The sequence below is a fragment of the Erithacus rubecula genome (genome assembly GCF_903797595.1).
Source record: "Erithacus rubecula genome assembly, chromosome: 2".
In the NCBI taxonomy this organism is placed as follows: domain Eukaryota; kingdom Metazoa; phylum Chordata; class Aves; order Passeriformes; family Muscicapidae; genus Erithacus; species Erithacus rubecula.
The window spans coordinates 65,269,204-65,287,404 of record NC_136685.1 but is presented as its reverse complement, the minus strand read 5'-3'; the positions used below and the strand labels follow the sequence as shown (position 1 = coordinate 65,287,404).

The window sequence follows — 18,201 nt, the reverse complement described above, 5'->3', positions numbered from 1 at the left end:
TTTGTTTTCTTTGAAAGGACGAGTTTGAGGTGAAATCTGAGGAGCGTGCCAGCGTCATCCAACAACTTGAGCAAACTATTGAGGATCTGAGGACAAAAATTGCAGAACTAGAGAAGCAGTTTCCTGCTGCAGAGGTACAGACTGCTGGGAGGGAGCAGGAAAATGAGCACGCACATGCAGACTCCAGGGAGCTCAGCAGTGTGACTCTTCAAAGGAATGAAGAGGAGACCGCACCCAGGACTGTGTCACAGGCGAGATCTGTACAGACGTCACCAACAGAGGATTATTTAACACATACAATGCCTTCAGCCAGTGCACTGCCACAGCCACCCCCACCACTGCACTTAGAAGGGGGCAAAAGTGAAGGGCCTACTCAGAAATTGCCAGCTCTAGAACTACAGCCCACATTTTGCTCTGAAATCTCCTTAATTCTGTCACCGAAGCTAATCTCAGTGCCACTGGATGCAAGCCAATCAGGGCAGAGTATAGCGCAGCCACCTCTTCCAGGACCCAAAGCTGGTTTGTCCCTTGCATCCGAAGGAGATACTGCAACCTCAGTTTGCCATCAGCCTCCAAGTACTGTAGATGTAACCTGTAGTGAACATCCCCCTTCCATGCCCCCAGAGCCCACATGTAGCATTCCCCCATCACTGCCAGTGACTGAGCAGGCTGGAGCACATGGCCCTTCCTTTGTTACTCCCATGTCTACGGCAGGATTGCCACTGCCACCACCCCTACCTGACTCAGGACTCCCTTCTTCTGCTGCCTCAGCAGTAACACACCTGGACCACTCTTTCCCAGGCACCATGATGTCACCTCTTCCTCCTCCTCCACATTTGCCAAGTGGGGAGATACCGATGCTGCCTCCAGCTCCTCCCCTCCCATGCCCTGGATTCCCTCCACCACCTCTACCACCACCTTTGCCTGGAGCAGGAGTCCCATCTCCTCTGCCTGGTTGGGGTATCCCACCTCCCCCTCCACCACCATCTTTACCAGGAGCTGGTGTCCCTCCTCCGCCTGGCCTGGGATTGCCACCCCCAGCACCACCGCTTCCTGGAGCAGGATTGCCACCACCTCCCCCACCTCTGCCTGGAGGGGGAATTCCACCCCCTCCTCCTCCTCCACCCCCTCTGCCTGGTGTAGCCATTCCTCCTCCACCCCCTCTGCCTGGTGTAGCCATACCTCCTCCACCCCCTCTGCCTGGTGTAACCATACCTCCCCCTCCACCTCTGCCTGGTGTAACTGTTCCCCCTCCACCTCCTCCACCACCTCTGCCTGGTGGAGCCATACCTCCTCCACCACCTCTGCCTGGTGTAGCCATACCTCCTCCACCCCCTCTGCCTGGTGGAGCCATACCTCCTCCACCCCCTCTGCCTGGTGGAGCCATACCTCCTCCACCCCCTCTGCCTGGTGTAGCCATACCTCCTCCACCACCTCTGCCTGGTGTAGCCATACCTCCTCCACCACCTCTGCCTGGTGTAGCTATACCCCCTCCACCCCCTTTGCCTGGTGTAGCTGTGCCCCCTCCACCCCCTCTGCCTGGTGCTGGTGTCCCTCCTCCACCCCCTCCTTTGCCTGGGTTGGGGATGCCTCCTCCAGCCCCACCACCATTGCCTGGAAGTGCACCCCCCCTTCCAGCATCAGTCCAGGCCAGCAGCTACCCAGCAGTCCCACAGGGCTGTGGTTTTCTTCCTCCTCCATTACCATCTGGTTTATTTGCAATGGGGATGAATCAGGAGAAAGGGAGCAGGAAACATGTGATAGAGCCTTCTCGGCCAATGAAGCCTCTTTACTGGACAAGAATTCAGCTGCACAGTAAAAGGTAAGTCCTAGAGATGTGTAGAGTGATGATTTTTCTTTATGGCTGTCTTAATAGTACTCTTTGTCATTAACAAAAGTCTTTCCTGCTAGGTAGATCTTTGGGAGGACATCAGTGCAAACAGGATTTTATGTGTAGTTGGATATGTAAATAGGGCACCCATTTTCTTTAAAGTGCACAAATGTAATTTGCACATGGAAGTTCTTTGACGGTAGCGTTTCCAGTGTCCTTTGGGGCTGCATATCACACATGGATCAGAGATCTGGGGGTGATGGTGTGCCATCAAGTGCTGTGTGAAATGTTTTTCAAAGTGCCGTATTTGTGATTCCCCTCTAATTTCAAAGTAGCGTTGGTCTGTCTCTGGAGCAGCTGGCAAGTTTTGGTAGTGTCTTCCTTCTAGATGAATGTATGCTGAGCATATCCTATCCTTCTCTCTCCTTTCTTCAGTGACCTAGAAGTACACTCAACAGACTCAGATTCAATCTGCAATTTATTTGCATAAAATGATTCTCATAGCTCTTACTTTGGTATGACTTGGTTTCAGCTGTTGATGGTTTTTTTTGGAGTTTTTATTTGTAAAAAATCATTACTGGTCATGAAAAAAAGTTTCCTTATAAAAATTTTCCTTATATCTCTGAGAAGTAGTTATAAAACCCATCTGCTGTTATTAAATGATGAATTTGTTCCTTTTTTTCAAGTTCTTGCCACTGTCACACAGGTGGTCTGTAAATAACCATTTCTACTTCTCTTCCTGTCCATGTCTGTATGTTTTATAGCCTGTATACAGCCTATTTTTATTTCTATGCATGTAGAGTGGGTGAACATAAATAAGCCTGATCATATCACATGTGAAAAAAGAAGAAAACACAGCATACGAGGAAGAATCAAAAGTGGTTCTTATCAAAATGCTGCTAGTAGAATTTAGGCAACAACTTTTAAATTGCTACTATTTTATTTTTTTAAATTCCTCCATTTATGACCTTATTTAGTCTGACATTGCCCTACATAGGTCTTTTGCTTAACTTTAGAGATTCTAGTGCTTCACTTGTGTGGGAAAAAATTGAAGAGCCTTCCATAGATTATCATGAGTTTGAAGAACTGTTTTCTAAAACAGCTGTTAAAGAGAGGAAGAAACCCATTTCGGACACCATTACAAAAACAAAGACTAAACAAGTGAGTACTCATTTAATTTCAGATCTTTTCTAGGCTGTTTTTTACATGAAGACAGATTTTTGCATGCAGCTGAGATGAATTATGTCTGGTGTGGAATTGTTACCATATATAAATACACGCTATAGAAAAATTAGAAAAGGAGAGAATGTAGGATGGATTTCAAAGCTGTACATGTTGAAGGCTGAAAATTTTTTTCATGAATTGTTTTTCAAGTATGTATTTTCTTAAAAATATCTTTGCTTTATCCACTTTAACAAAAATAATACTATAATAATTAGGTGTATATGTGATGCTTTGAAATTGACTGCAGATGTGCAAGGAGTAGTATATATATTATTCTGATTAATTTTATACATTAAATAATGAGTTGCATATGAAGTACCATGACTTCAGAGAAAAATTATGCTTCATAATCTAATTCCTAGTGTTATACCAATAAGAATGGTTTAAAGTTTGTGTTGTGTTTATGTATATAAAGAATATGAAGTTTATACAGACAATAAATGACAAGCAGCGCTGGGAAAAATCCAACATTAATCAAACAGGTTTCTTGAGACAGAATGTGTTCAATATAATAAAAATGGGAACACTACTTTAAAATATAGAAGTTTAAACCCCAGAGTAAAATAATTTAATGGGAATGTTTATATGACTATTTGACTGTAATCTGCTTAGAATCTGTGTAAAAATCAAATTGTGGTGGTATGCTAAGTAATTTTTCAATTGAACTTTCAGGTCAGAGAGGGGAATGGTTTTATGTGAGTTCCTAAAAAGCAGCTAAAGTTCTTGTTTTATCTTGGTTTCATGTTCCCGTACTCAATTCAAAGCTAGGCACTTCTTTCCATCATTGTTTGACATGCAGATTAGTGCTGTACAAGACTTTATTCTACATGGGATACACAGTGCGACTCCTTAAAATCTCAATTCACTAGATCTTGTGTCTGAATAGGACCCATTAGTTCCCCACCTCTTGGTTCTGGAGATTTTGCCCCCATGTGCACATTTTGGCCAGGTGCTTTACTGTGATGATGACTTGTGGCAGGTAGCAGAACTGCTAATGAAGCTAGGATGATTATCCCAAGGTGCTGGATAAAACCTTTCTCTGGGTGGATGGGAAGGACAGTGCAAACACATGTACCACTGTGCTGCACTAGGCTGTACTAACTGGGATAAGAGGAAATTTAAGGTTCTGTTGCTATCTTGCTGTCCTGCAGTAAATCTCCTAAGTGCAAGACTTTTTATCCTCTTTCCTCCTCCTAGAAAAAGCCATTTTTAATGGTTATTCTTAGCTTAATCACTATCACAGTTTTAAAAAAATGAGTTCAAAAGTGATGATGTGTGTCCCTGCACATTTGATAAGATTTGGTGACGAAAATTACTCAACAGAGTAGAAAGCATGGCTTTTTACTTCTGTAACATAAAGAGAGCTTAAAGACAGACAGCGATTATGAATAAACATTAGATGTGGATTTCAATACTAAATATTTCATTTTCTTGCCATAAATTTAGATATGTTGTCAGAAAAAAAAAAAATGTAGTGAAAGTTAAATTAAAATGACTGACTGTGCTTAGCTTCTTTAAAAAAGAGAATTTTTTTCTGACAAATTTCCACACAGAAGTTTAAGGCCTTCAAAGTAGTTTCTGCCACCTAAGACAAACATTCATGTGGGCCACCTTAATTCACAGAAAAGAATTCTTTTTCTCTTCCTCTGATAATCAAACAAATGTACTGCTCCCAAAAATACAAAGAAATAGAGAAGTCTGGCTTGTTGAATTGTAGTATCTGGGGAGAAAAGATTGACTAAACAGATAAACAGGCTTTCATTAGAACTACGGTTAGAGCTATCGTTTATTGCAGATGTCAAAGCTAAATAGTCATGTGTAAGAATCCAGTTAGGGCTTCTCAGAGTACTGCCATAAAACAATTGAAACAGAACAGCTTCACAAACATATTCCACATACACCCTCTCAGCAATTTGGAATGCAGGACTTCATTTTCAGAATTCTCTTAATTTATACTGCACGAAACTCTTGGACAATGAAGTCTATCCATGTGTAGGAGAAGAAGCAGTTATTTGGGGAAAGAAGGGCTGTAATTCCACAAGTGTGTTTTTTACAGGAAGCACCAAGTGCCCTTTAAGTGGTTACTGACTTGCATGGCTTCTATGACAGCTCTGGGTGCTGTAAAGACCTTACAAATGGTGTTTCTGTAGTGATTTTTACTGGGACACGTTATGCAAAGCAGATGTGTTGTGTCACCTGTTGAACTATGAAAAAGCACTGTACAGAACAGAACCAGGACCCTCACTCTGCTGCTTTCTGGAAAAGCTCTTGTCTGGCAATTGGTTTTGCTCCTTGTGTTGGTTTGCAGGGTCTGCTGAGTGAATGCATTGCTTAGATGGGTTGGATGTAAAGCACTGGCTACACTGCAAATAGTCATGCAAAAATGTACAGATAACTTTCAAATGTATAAAGTATTTGGTAATCCGTATAAACATATGATTTTAATAATTTTTTTTATTGCAAGCTGAAATAAAAATGTATTTTTGCACATGGCAGGAGGGAGAATTCTAGATAATCTGTAGAAAGATCTCATAGTTTTGGGGCGTTTTAGTGCATTAATGATTAATGAAAGATTATTGATTAATTATTAAAGAAAGATTAATGATTTTTAGCACACTATTATTCTGCACACAGGGCTTTCATTCTCTAAACCAGAGTATGTATGCATACATTTGTTGTGTATGTAGATAGATATGCATGATTTAATTATTTCTGATTAGTGAGCATTTTTAAGTGGTAAAATTATTCTTATTGCTCTGGGTTGATTAGTTTTGTTTTTTTCTGTTAATGAATGAGTTAATTTCACCCTACCCAACATTGGTTGTAATTGTTATCTTGGTATGATCATCTGCAAGTAATACAAAATAAATCTATTACACTTTTTTTAAAACATCAATATTACACCTAGCATTGAATGAAGATTGCATTAAAATTCATCCCAGAACTTTAAACAAAAAGAATGAAGTGTTATTATTTATTTGTGAATTCAGCTGATTTTATTCTTACCACTTCTTATTTGGTGCTACTGCAAAAACTGTGATTAGTTTTGCTCTGTTAATGCACATATATCAAATTCTCAGCTGCTGTAAATGTGTGCAGGCTCACTCAATGAGAATGCCTACTAAATCTTCAAAGAAAGTCCTTTATAGGCTATATTATAGGTAGGGCTGCCATTGCTACCTATTAAAGTGGTCTGACTTTCATTAGAAAAGTCCCTGGCCAAAATTTAGCTCTTTAGACTGCAAATTTTGTTGAGTTTGGGTTCCCCCCCCCCCCCCCCCCCCAGTTTGTGTCTCCTTCATTTTGCCAATGTTAAGAAGGGAAACAAGGTCTGGTTTTGCTCATGTCTGCATAGTTTCATAGACTTGAATTATGGAGAAATTTTATTATATTTATATTTTTAGTTGCATAAAAGGGCGTCTTGAATTTTGACACTCTACAGATTATAGGTCTGCTCCTGTTGCTTAGAAGGGACTTCAGGAATAATCCTGAAGAATTTTTTCTAACCTTTTACTGGTAGTATGGAAAACAGGAGCCAAGAGGAGGGAGGCAAAGGAAGACTAAGAAAGCAACTGGGGAAGGAGTGAACAGCTGAGGAGATCTGACAGCTGAAAATATAGAGCATATTAGCTGTGATTCTGTGTCACCTCTTATTCTGTCTAAAGTAATTTCACTCAAACTTTGTGAGGCTGGTGTGTTTTTTGATGATCCTTTAAATCAAACTGTCAGTCTCATCAAACCTGTGGCGTCTGACCCAAGCAGAGGTAAAATTCACACTTGAGTCTTGTTCAGCTGTGCCATGTAGTTACAATACTAGTTTTGATTATGTGGCTGGGTAGTCTTTTGCACAGAACTCTTTCCATAGCTTGTGTCATCTGTGTGGAATGAGCATAGTCCATTACGATTACTTATTTAATTAAGCTGTTACCTGTGTCAAAAATTGCTTATAGCAGTTGTTGCAGGACTTAAAACACAAGTAATTAGTAAAGCAATAAGACAATGGTCTCATGATTAAGGCCACATGCTCAAGAATGATGACAAATGCAATATTTAGAATATATTTGCATGGCAAACATTGGCCAGTATACATTGAATGGGTTCAGTGGAAAAAATGATACATGACCAGAAAACCTGGAGATCAGTCAGCATAATAAGGATATAGAATGGACTGAGCTGACTTGCATAGGTTACTCTCCTGACTTTTGAATAGTCATTTTTGAAACTTTACTGGTAATCCTCTAACTGTACTTTTGGAAAATGTTATTGAAGTAACTGCAATGAACTTTTCAATCACAGACCATGTGCTAATGATCTATCATGTAAATCAAAAAAATGTAAAGATTTTCTCATGTGAGAAGTCCAATATGAATCTATTGATTTAAGATTTAAAATCTAAGATTTAAACACTGTTTCTACCCCAGAGTATAAATAGGAGATTGCTAAAATTTCATTTAGCTTCAAAAGTCCTAGATGCACAAAAGATGTATCAATGAAACAGTTTAGATTATGATTTTAGCATATTTGAATTTTAAGTTGTGCATAAAGAAGCTGTGTGAAGAGAATACTTCTGGAAATAAAATACCACTCCAGTCCTTAGAGTTAGAATGTGGTTCTTTTTTAGTAAAAAAACATTTTACTATTGCTCAGCCTCCTGTTGAGGAAAACAATGCTTATCTAACTTAACTAGTCTCTATCTGAATTTAAGCAATCTAAGTATTTTTTTATTCACTTAATGTCGTGTCATTGAGGCAGCAATCTCTTTGTAAATATTACTCCTACAGTGATAGTTTTAAGATGTTCATTTCAAACAGTGCTATTTTAGTGTTAAAACAGCACAAAAGGGCATGAATTGTTTCTCATCCGTATTGGTAAAAGCTTTATTTATGAAATAACACAACAGGGTAATAGAGAAAATGCATGAAAAGTAAATATTATGTTTCATTGCTATCCTCAAGCATAAAGTTCCAGGCATGACTGCTTGACTTCACTAATTTGTGTAACATGTCAACAACTTGCATCTGAAATTATATGTGAAAGAGAAAGGTATAGATTATGAAATTCTTCAGTGGGTAAAGAAACTAGCTTGTTTACAGAGAGCATTTTCCATTTTGGTTAGGATAGGAGACAGAGAGATTCTGAAAATTATGCTTTGTTATTGATGCTTTGTGAGTTCAGTTAGATCATTATGTGCCATCACATGGATATATTGTTAGACAGCTGGGACTGGGTGTTAATTTTGGGGGGGTTAGGGTTTTTTTTTGTAGATACTAAGGTTGGTTTTGATCTCCTATTACACCAAAGTGGCCACACTACTTGAAGTAGTCCCTGTTCCTAATCTCACAATTGCCATTACTAGCCAGAAGTTATTCCTGAATTTACCTTTATTTAAAGGCAAACAAAAGGTTAACCAAACTCCACAACATGCTTAAAAACTCCCACCTGTAGGAGTGTATTATTCTGTTATACCTATAAGGAGGATATACATGGAAAGATATGATGGGTCCACTTCTGTGATTGCCCATTTTACACTTGGAATATACTTGAATCTGCAGAAAAGACTTGTCACAACGCCTGGTGAGAAGGTGTCTGCATTATTGCCCTGATCCTGTATCTTGATGTTATATTTGGAACTTAGTTGTATCTGCCTCTTCTCTGTCACATATATGAGCATTAGGTCTTTGTAAAGCAGGATTTCCTGCATGTGACTTTGTGTAATGTACAGTAGTTTTTATTAACCAGTGAGAACTTTGGGATAATTTTTCTAAACTCCCAAAATCAGAAACAGAAAGCAATAATCACTGAAAAATTCCTTGCATTAACTAAATATTATTCTGGGGAAAAGGAATCTTCATATTTTTTGCTTCAGGGTTTTCATCAAACATGTGTCTTGCATTACCTTTCACTAAATATCTCTGACTGCTTTTGCTTGTGTTAAACAATCAGGAATAAATTTGGCATGTAGTTTGTTTACTGCTCAACAATGAGGACTACTCAACAATTAGAAAGTTTGTCCTAGACTTCAGGCTGCAGATAATATCTCTAGCTTCCTTTTTATTTATTTTTTTTTAATTTGTTTAAAGCAGAGTTCCAGAATCCAGACTAAAAAGGAGCTGTGTATTGTGTCTGAGGCTTTAGATCTTGTAGAGATTGGATTTATCGAACTTTTGTTGTTCTGCCTTTAAATGGCGTCACTTGTCTGTAGCCTGTAGGCCCAGACTATGCAGCTGATTTATTTTATTGTTTTACTTTTAAATGTGGGAATTGCTTTAGGCATTTATGCTAATATTCATATTTTCTGAATTAGTGTTGTATTGTTACATTCATTCTATTGGAGGAAACTCTAGTATTCATGCAATTGACTGAAATGAGAATGTACTGCATAATGGAGAATAGCATAGAAATTGACATAAACACTAGATTTTAAATAAAACCAGAGAAAGCTGGTAGCTGCTATATGAAACTGCTTTATCAATTGCTGTTCTGCACCCATTCACCTGACAGTCATGCTATTTGTCACGCTTTTGAGATCATCATGGTTCAGAATTTTGGCAGCAAAAATTAAGTTATTCTTCATGTGGAACAGTGGTTTTGTTTTGTTTTGTTTTGCTTCTAATCACTGTCAAGATGTGGCACTCAGCAAATAATTATTTTCCTGTCTATCAACTCACTTTCAGAAAAAGCAGCTTCTTTTTCCTGCTAACTTTTAAGCCATGACTTGAAATGTCACTAAGTCTGGTCTTGCTGCCTGGCAGGAATCATGTTCTAGCCTGTGTGACAACATGCATAGTTAATTTATTTGTTTCTTTTTTCCCTGGTGTCGATCCCCTTGTTGTATTTGTAAGACTGATCTTAGTAGCTGTCTGAGCTTTTGAATTCTAGTGGAATATAGAAACTGTGATCTCACAATTTGAAGTAGATATAATAATACGTGGGTGAATTAGAAGTGGGACATTCCCAAGAAAAGACTCCAACTCATCCCTGTTCTTTGGGAGGGAACAATGTTGTTCGGCTTCCTTTAGAAAGATCAAGTTGGTTCTAAGTAGGTTCATTCCTGAATGCAGTTGTAAATTTTTTTTTTCTTTTTTTGGAAGACCACTTCACAAAGATATTTTACTCTTGATTTTCTCTCGTTTTGTTTTACTCCTGGATAACATAGTATCCTGCATCAGTTCCATTTTTTTCAGAATCTGAGGGACAGGAAACGTACAAGCTTACTTCAGATGAGCTCTTGCCACTTTGTGTGACTATTGTTGTTTTCTGATAGTACTTTTGCAATAAATTTGCACTTGATTTTTAATTCACCTTATTTGCCAGCTTTGGGATAGTTTTCCAGTTAAAAATAAAGACAACAAAGGACTCCCACTATATGCTGACACAAGGAAGTTAGTTATGCTAGTTAGTTAATTAGTTATTAATAGAAGATGTTTCAGACTTGAGCCATAACAACAGGAGCTGAAATCAACAGGAGCTGAAATCAACCAAATTGTCTTTTTCAATGTTGTTGGAATACACAACTTTAGGGTGAGTTTTTTGAACTTTTTTTAATGTAACATATGGTATTGTTTCTTTTGTTGCTCTGCCTTTCCTGCAAGTATGGTTTGGTAGCAACACCAGTTGAAGAAGTCATATTATTTTTGAAATTTTGTACACAACATATTTTTTTAATACAACGGAAGATACTTGTTTGGTTGCTATTACAAATTGCAACTTAATTGTTAGAAAGATTGGATCTATACCTTGCTATCCAAGATCTATTTTATTTTGTAATCTTTTTGTTGCTGCAAAGAAATAAATCAATAACAGCTTCTCTTTACAAGAAGAAAATCTTGTATTGACCCAGCTTTATCTCAGTTCCAGGCTTGAGTGAAATTTTTGTTCCATTTAAAAAAATATTTAGAGTGATTATAGCCTATTAGAAGACTAATGCAGGTTATCCTAATAAATATTGAATTACATTAGTTTTACATTTGAATTCAGAAAAATCTGACTGCGCTATTCTATTTCAGTCCATTTGACTTCAGTTTTAAATTTCTAATAGTATATTAAATGGATTAAAAATTAGATAGGAACGTCTTGCTGATTTTTAACAGGTGATGTCAGTAGCTATGCCTTGAATTTAGGGCTTTGATCTTGTGAATAGCAGTTATGACATACTTGTTTTCTAATGTTATAACTTTTGGTTAATGAACAGTATTTTTGCTGTTGAGACATCCCACTCCAAAAGAGAAGGTAACACACAGGTGTGCAGATGCTCATGGTCAAAACAGCATAACAAAAGCCAGAAGGTCTGTACAAGCTTACAAAATTTTATTAGCAAATGACACACTTGTCGTGGAAATTGATATGTCATTCCCTTATTTTCCAGTATAAGAACACAGTGATTGGTTTTGAATAAAGAGGTAAAGTGAACAAGAGAAATTGGAGAGAGGGAGGGAGAAAGATCACCATTCCTTGCTCTAGTGTCAATCCAGCTAATGGGATTTCCAGAATCCTGGAGCATGTATACCTGAGCTTCATGTGGCTATGTATTTATAGATAAGTTTTGCCCTCCCTGGAGATTAGTTTATTCCTTTCAATGTAAATCAGTTATCATGCACAGTTCATTCCTCCAGACCTTTCTGGAAATGTGTTGAAGGGCTTCGAGTGATCTCTGGTGTTTTGATCCCCCTCTACTGGGTTGGCTTTTGGTCAACAATCCCTTTACTCAGCCTCACTACTGCATGTGCACTGTGCCATGATGTGCTTAGCTCCAGGAGCCAGAACAAGGATTTCAGTCCCAGAAAACTGCTGCCCTACCCAGAAAGGCCCCCTTCTCCAGACACATCCCGTTACTTCCCACAACGTGTTATTACCAAGGATCTTGGGTTGGCCACACAGAAATCTGGCTGTTCATGTTCGAGACACAGACATTAGCCCCTTACCTTCAGGGCTTCTATAGCTGTATTTTCACTCCACTACAGTTAGTTTGGCATCTGTGAGAAAAGGGAATGAAATACCTTCCTAATCAATGATTATGAAGATTTAAGAAGGGGAAAAAAAAATATTTAGCAGTTGGCCAGTCAACCACTTTCTCAGAAAAGCTATGCTATAAGCACAGTGAGTTTCTCAAGTTTCCTTTCCTAAGTAGTTTCAGTGGCAGAGTTCAGGATCAGGCTTTTCCTTCTTTTTCTACTGTTCAAACATCACTGTACATACCTGTATATGAAAATGTAAGCGAATCAAAGTTGGCAATGAATCAGTGAATCACAGGGCATCTGCTGGGTACTTTTTTGAATTTTTCAGATGTGAATTGGATCATGAAATTCTTTACTCTGGTTAACTAAATTCTGCTTTTTCTAATCTCTTTTCTATTAACTGATTTGTAAATAATTTTGTCAGTGTATCTGTAAATAATACAGCCTCTTGGTGTTACAACGGTATAACAGTGTAACTTGAAAAAATATGTATATGCTTCCTGTCATGAACTAACAGTTTTAATTGTCTGTCCTTTTTTTCTCCAAGTGACTCACAAAGGTTTTCATCAGTGCATTTAGTACAGTGTAAAACTCAGCAACCTATGTAGAGTAAATGTTAACCTCTTTCTTCTATGCAATGGTTGAATCCCAGCATTGAAAATTATTTCATCTAGAATCATGTCGTTTTACAGATAAGAGTCCTTTTCTGGCCTTACTTGTTTCTCCTAACAATGATATCAAATTTACATCAAGTTGAATTCAAACTTAGAGCCCTATGTGAGATAGTCTGTGAGTTGCATGCTGCTTTTATGCTTGCAAAGCCAACATCTATGAAAGTCTGTTTTAATCACTGATTTTAACCCCCTAAAGGAAGACATTTTGATGGCTTGATTTTGGTTTTATTTTTTTCTATTTTTAAAACAAAAAAGCTTTGTGACCTTTTATAATCCTTAAAGTGATCAAAGAAAACCCCAATGTGTACGTGGTTATTTTGATTTTAAAATAAAATTCATATTGGCGCCTACTACGTCAAACATTCAAATAAAATACAAATTCTCACAGTCTTAACTTGCATCAAAGATGGAAGTCATTGTGTGGTTTTGGAAATCAAAGCAATTCCAAGATATACACAGTTGGAATTTTTTTTTATTTGACAACATGTTTCATACACTTAGTAACATCAGTGTGAAGTAAAGTGTGCATTCTAATGAAGAAGGAAGGCTAGAGGAACCTTTATAGTGACTCCTTTGGCAGTAAATTCAGCTAGGTGACAAATTGTAATGATTTATCCAGGAGAAGCAAACTTTAGGATTAATAAATTTGCTCATTTTTTGATATGTATATAGACTACAAAGAACTATTTCTTGAATATGTCATTAGTAATGCAAAATATCTTGTACATTATCCTGCATAAGATAACAATACTCGTGTTTCTTTTGGCAGGTTGTCAAGTTGTTAAGTAACAAAAGATCTCAAGCTGTTGGAATATTAATGTCTAGTCTTCATTTAGACATGAAGGACATTCAGCATGGTAAGTGAAAAAACTATTGATTATGCTCAGATCACATAATTATTTATCTGGAAATGCTAAATATTTGCATATTTTGATATATAAAATAAATTTATATGAGGCCTTTTTTGCATTATATTTTCTGAAAATAGCTTCTTCTGGCATTTATATTCCACTTTCAGCATCAGCTGTATAAGTGGTATATAATATAGACACTTTGATTTTTGGCCTTTTTGAGAAAGGAAAATATGTTGTTTATTTTAATTCAGATAACCTTGGGATATATCCAGAAAAGTGAATTATAGTGTTTAATTTATTTGTTTTACAAAATAGTTCCTATATTTGGGTTAGCACAAACTGTGGCATTCTTTCATCTTCAACAGCATTTTTTACAAAGTGAGGTCTTTTAGGGGAGTGTAATACTTTTCACATTTATGCTAAGAGACAGTAGTGCAAAAAGGTGAAAAGTGGAATTGCATTTATATTCAGAGCATCCCTTATGTTTCCCAAAGGCTTTGGATAGATTTGAAGCAGATTGAATTATCCTGTGAAGTGCCAGCCTATCTATTAAATAAATGTGGTTTCAAGTATAACACAGACTTCATAAATCACAAAAACATCTTGTGAACTTTCTAGGCTACATATTTACAGCCATGCATTCAGTTTACTGTGATTTACTTATTTTGCGAAATTATTCGTAAATAGAACAAATTTGAGAGGGCTCTGTCAGCTAGTGAGTAACTCATAATCACAGTTTTAAGGTTTTATTAAACTGTTTTGATGGTTACTAGACTTCCTCAAGCTGAAGCGCTTAAGATGGTAGTCATAGAGCAAGGCGCCAGTACTGGCGCCAAGAAGTACTTGGTATTTCCAAAGCTGGCAGATGTAGTTCAGTTAAGTCATAGAGCAAAATCTGAAAACAATGATATGGTCCTTTCCTTCAGTCAAATATTCAACTTGGTTTCAGTTAATAATGAGAACCTTATGAAAAAAGGAGTCCGCCTAACATCTGTGTCTGTGGTAAAGCCAACACAAGTTCATTGAAAATTTGCTTGCTTAACATGCAACACTAACAATAACATGGCATGAATGTCAGTAGTTGAAGGGGTCAAACAATATTATTCTTAACCTTTATCCTATTACAATATTAAGCACACATGATCATCTAAGAGCTGTGTGCAGATTTTGTATATTCCTCTTTCAATAGCTGTTTTCTAAAGTCAAAAGTCCTTGCAAAAAGAAATTTCATAGTTCTTTTATTCCCTTGCTGTGCAGAAGTCATTGAACAAACACCAGAAAACTTTTTTCTGGTGGGGGGGAATTTGTGAGAATTGTTAGTGCTAGAAATCTTTTTTTCTTTTTTCTTTTTCTTTTTTTTAAGAACATAAAATAGGCATGGAGGAAATGTGGGGAGGAGAAGGAAATAAATTTGCATGGTGGGGACAGGGAAAATAGAGATGTTGCCCAGAAGTATTTCTGGAATCATTCACTCCATGCAGAGGTCTCTGAGTGATCTAACCATAAAGCTCATGTGGAAATTATAGAATCACAACCCCAAGTATTTAACTTTACCTTTATGGACACAAGTTATTAATTCCTTATTAAAAACAAAACATTTACATATATTTGAGTGTTATAACATTTAGGGTTTTCTATTGCAATTTGAATATACTAACAAGAATGTACTAACAAAATCTCAAACAATGGTTGAGTGCCATTTAATGTATTTGCATCTTTATACATTCATATTTAAGTTGTGTGACAATGAATACAGTAAAAAATGTGATTAGTATTCTTTGTCCCCGGGCCCAGGGTTTTAGTAGTGGTCTTGAGATTTTTTCCATGTTTGATGTACACTGACATGTAAACTTAGACATATCTCAGTACAATACAAACAATTGGTTTCCATAAATAAGGACTGTAGTCAAACTTTTCCCCCTCCTGACAATTTGTGGTACTAGGCAACTTACAACTTTCTTGTAGATATTCCATATATCAAGCATAAAGCATATTTTTAGAATGCAGTCTCCATACAAATCACAGAAATGTTTTTTGGGGCTTTTTTTTTTTTTTTTTAATGGTCTCAGAAAGGCACCCAGAAGGAGAGAGAAACTTTCAGTGCTGAGTGATATTCTGTGTCTTGTTTTGCATGCTACTTACTGTGTTGGATTTTTCTGGTGCTTTTGAAAAATTTTGAAGTTCTACATGAACAGAAGGGAAAACAATTATGCTGGGTAGTAATCCACCTAATAAATTTAGGATTTCAAGTCTTAAATAATATTGTGTTTAGATGAAGACCTTAAAATAGCTTGATACTTCATCAAATGATGTATTTAATGTCTTGTAAAATTTTGTTCTTTGGTTCATGTTTTTGGTGTAGTGTTTTATTTGCTTTTTTTTTTTTTCTTAGTGTTTTTTTGCTTTATTTGGTGATGTTTTATTTGCTTAAGATACAAAATGATGATGAAATATTGTCTGCAAGAATATTGTCTGCATATCTGATCAGATGTGGCATTTAATAGAAGATCTCAGTATGCTGCAATACATCTTAAATAGATTTCTTTTATTATATGGCTGTTAAGTGTCTGCTTGTAGAATTGCATTTGTCTGCTTCCAGCTTTGGAAATAGGTTTAGTAATACAAATGCCCAGAGCCTGTCTGCTTTTAAAGTATTTTTACAGTGTGGAAGGACAAGTTGCAATAATCAGAGCACATTTCTTCTGAACTTTAGTGTGTCTTTCTAGTAGTGCTTCAGAGTTTGCTGGGTTAATTTTTGTTGTTTTGGGGATATTTTTTAGTCTACTCTAATTGCTAACAGAACACCCATCTACTTGATGCAGACAAGGCTAGAACTGTAAGAAATGTTGGTTCTTTAGTCGCAGTGCCCTTTCTCTGTTATTAGCACTATAACCAGTTCTGTGGTTTCTCTGATTTCATGCAAGGTCTTACTGATGCCTGGGGTTTTTTTTTGCAATCATCTATCAACTATGCAAAGCACTTTATCCAGGCATTTTGCTTGCTTTTGTGTTTTCATTATGCCACAAATATTCTTTATCCAGTGTTATGTTCCCACTGGAAACATTGCTGTATTTTGGCTGCATGATAAGGCCAAAACTTGAGAAATGTCAAACAAGCACTTCTTACCTCTTTTTCCTTTATAGTTCAGATTTTCTTCCCAGAGAAGAGACTTGGGGTTTAAACATTTATATTTTGGGGGATTTCATAACCTTTCAGAGATGCTAATTGTGCTCAGATTAGGGATACAACAAGATTCTGGTGTAATGTGTATACATTAAAATATAATTACACATTAAGCCTGTGTCTGCATTTAAGGACCATGTCTTGTAAATAAGGTATCTTTGTTCAAGTTATCTGTCAGCACTTGAAAGATAACAACTTTTTAAAATTGCAGCCATGGTGCAGATACATTTGTCAGTGCCTTCCCCAATCCCCTTATTTATAAACAAGCAGTGTATCTTCCTCTGCGTTTACAACTGGCAATAAGTGCTGTAAGAATAGCAAAAAGTTATTCTGTGTGTGTATAAAAATAGAAGGAAAAAATTAAACTGGAGGTGTCAGCCAGGAAAAAAGGAAAATTTGGTATTTTGTGCAGCTAAATATTAAATTTATTACACAGTGAGATTTTAATCTAGTCTTTATTTCATATATGGAAATTATTCCTTGGGACATGAAAATTGTCTTAGTTCTAAGCATGCCTTTTAAATGTTGAAAGTAAAAGTTTCTCAAAAATGGCATTTTGCAGTTCTTTCTCTTTTGAAGTTGTCTGTTATCTTTTCCAATTCATTAAGTTTCTCTCAACAAGGTTTGTCACTCCAGGGACTGTATTGCTACAACACTCTTAACTATTTTTTCTATAAAATTTTGCATAGTGCCTTGTGGTTGCCCTGGCTGTGCTGGAAGCAGTTTGGAGATTTCTGCCTCTTAATTTTGGATTACTTCCATTTTCCTCATTTAATAAGTCATTTTTTTCCCCCACTCTGAGACACTGGCTGTCTGCAGAATTTGATGGAACTACCTGTCTCACTTTGATATCTGCAGTGGAGGAAAAAAAAAAGGAAGGCCAAGACACTGTCTATTACAGGCCTCAAAAAAGAATGAAATAGGAAAGACAGTTACAGAAAGGGCAGGAAGATTCACCTAACAGCTGGTAAAATCCAACCTTGTAATCTGGATTTGAGTTTATTTTACTGGAAGTTTTATCTGCAGCAGAGTTTGTTCTGCTAACAGCAGTACAACTTTGTACAGCAAACATATCTTCTGCCCTGAATTCAAGACAGATGTGCAGGAAGTGAACATACTTTAAATGTTAGCAAGAAAAAGAAATGTTTATTCTTAGTATTTGACTATTAGTGACAAAAGAACAAGAGAAAATCTTGAGTTTGTTTTCTTACTTGACCACTCATGTTGACATGTAGAAATGATGAGCAAGGAGAGGCTTTGTCAAAGGTTTCACTAAATGATTTCACTAGAGTAGGATGATAAAATGTCCCTACCCTGCATTATTTCAATGTTCTGAGCAGGATTTATTCATGTATTGAACAATCACGTAGTCTGGGTCCAAGAGATGCTCTAAATGGAGAGCAATCAGGAAAGAATGACTGAACATCTGGAAAATAAGAGTCAGGATTAGTTTATTTTATAGAGAGTCCAGAGATGATCTG

The 18,201-nt window shown here is 36.9% G+C and overlaps 1 protein-coding gene across 6 annotated transcripts in view; it reads left to right on the top strand.

The window, feature by feature from the left end:
- The window catches only part of FMN2 (formin 2), a 154,975-nt gene that overhangs the window by 50,950 nt on the left and 85,824 nt on the right, over window positions 1-18,201 (top strand). For 5 of the 6 annotated variants that reach the window (XM_079330079.1, XM_079330078.1, XM_079330077.1 and 2 more), the window contains 3 exons: window positions 18-1,822; window positions 2,848-2,992; window positions 13,453-13,540. In XM_079330079.1, coding sequence (XP_079186205.1) covers window positions 18-1,822; window positions 2,848-2,992; window positions 13,453-13,540 — 2,038 coding nt within the window. Of the gene's footprint in view, window positions 1-17; window positions 1,823-2,847; window positions 2,993-13,452; window positions 13,541-14,900; window positions 15,230-18,201 lie in introns of those variants that run through there. The other variant, XM_079330081.1, reaches the window with a different exon arrangement.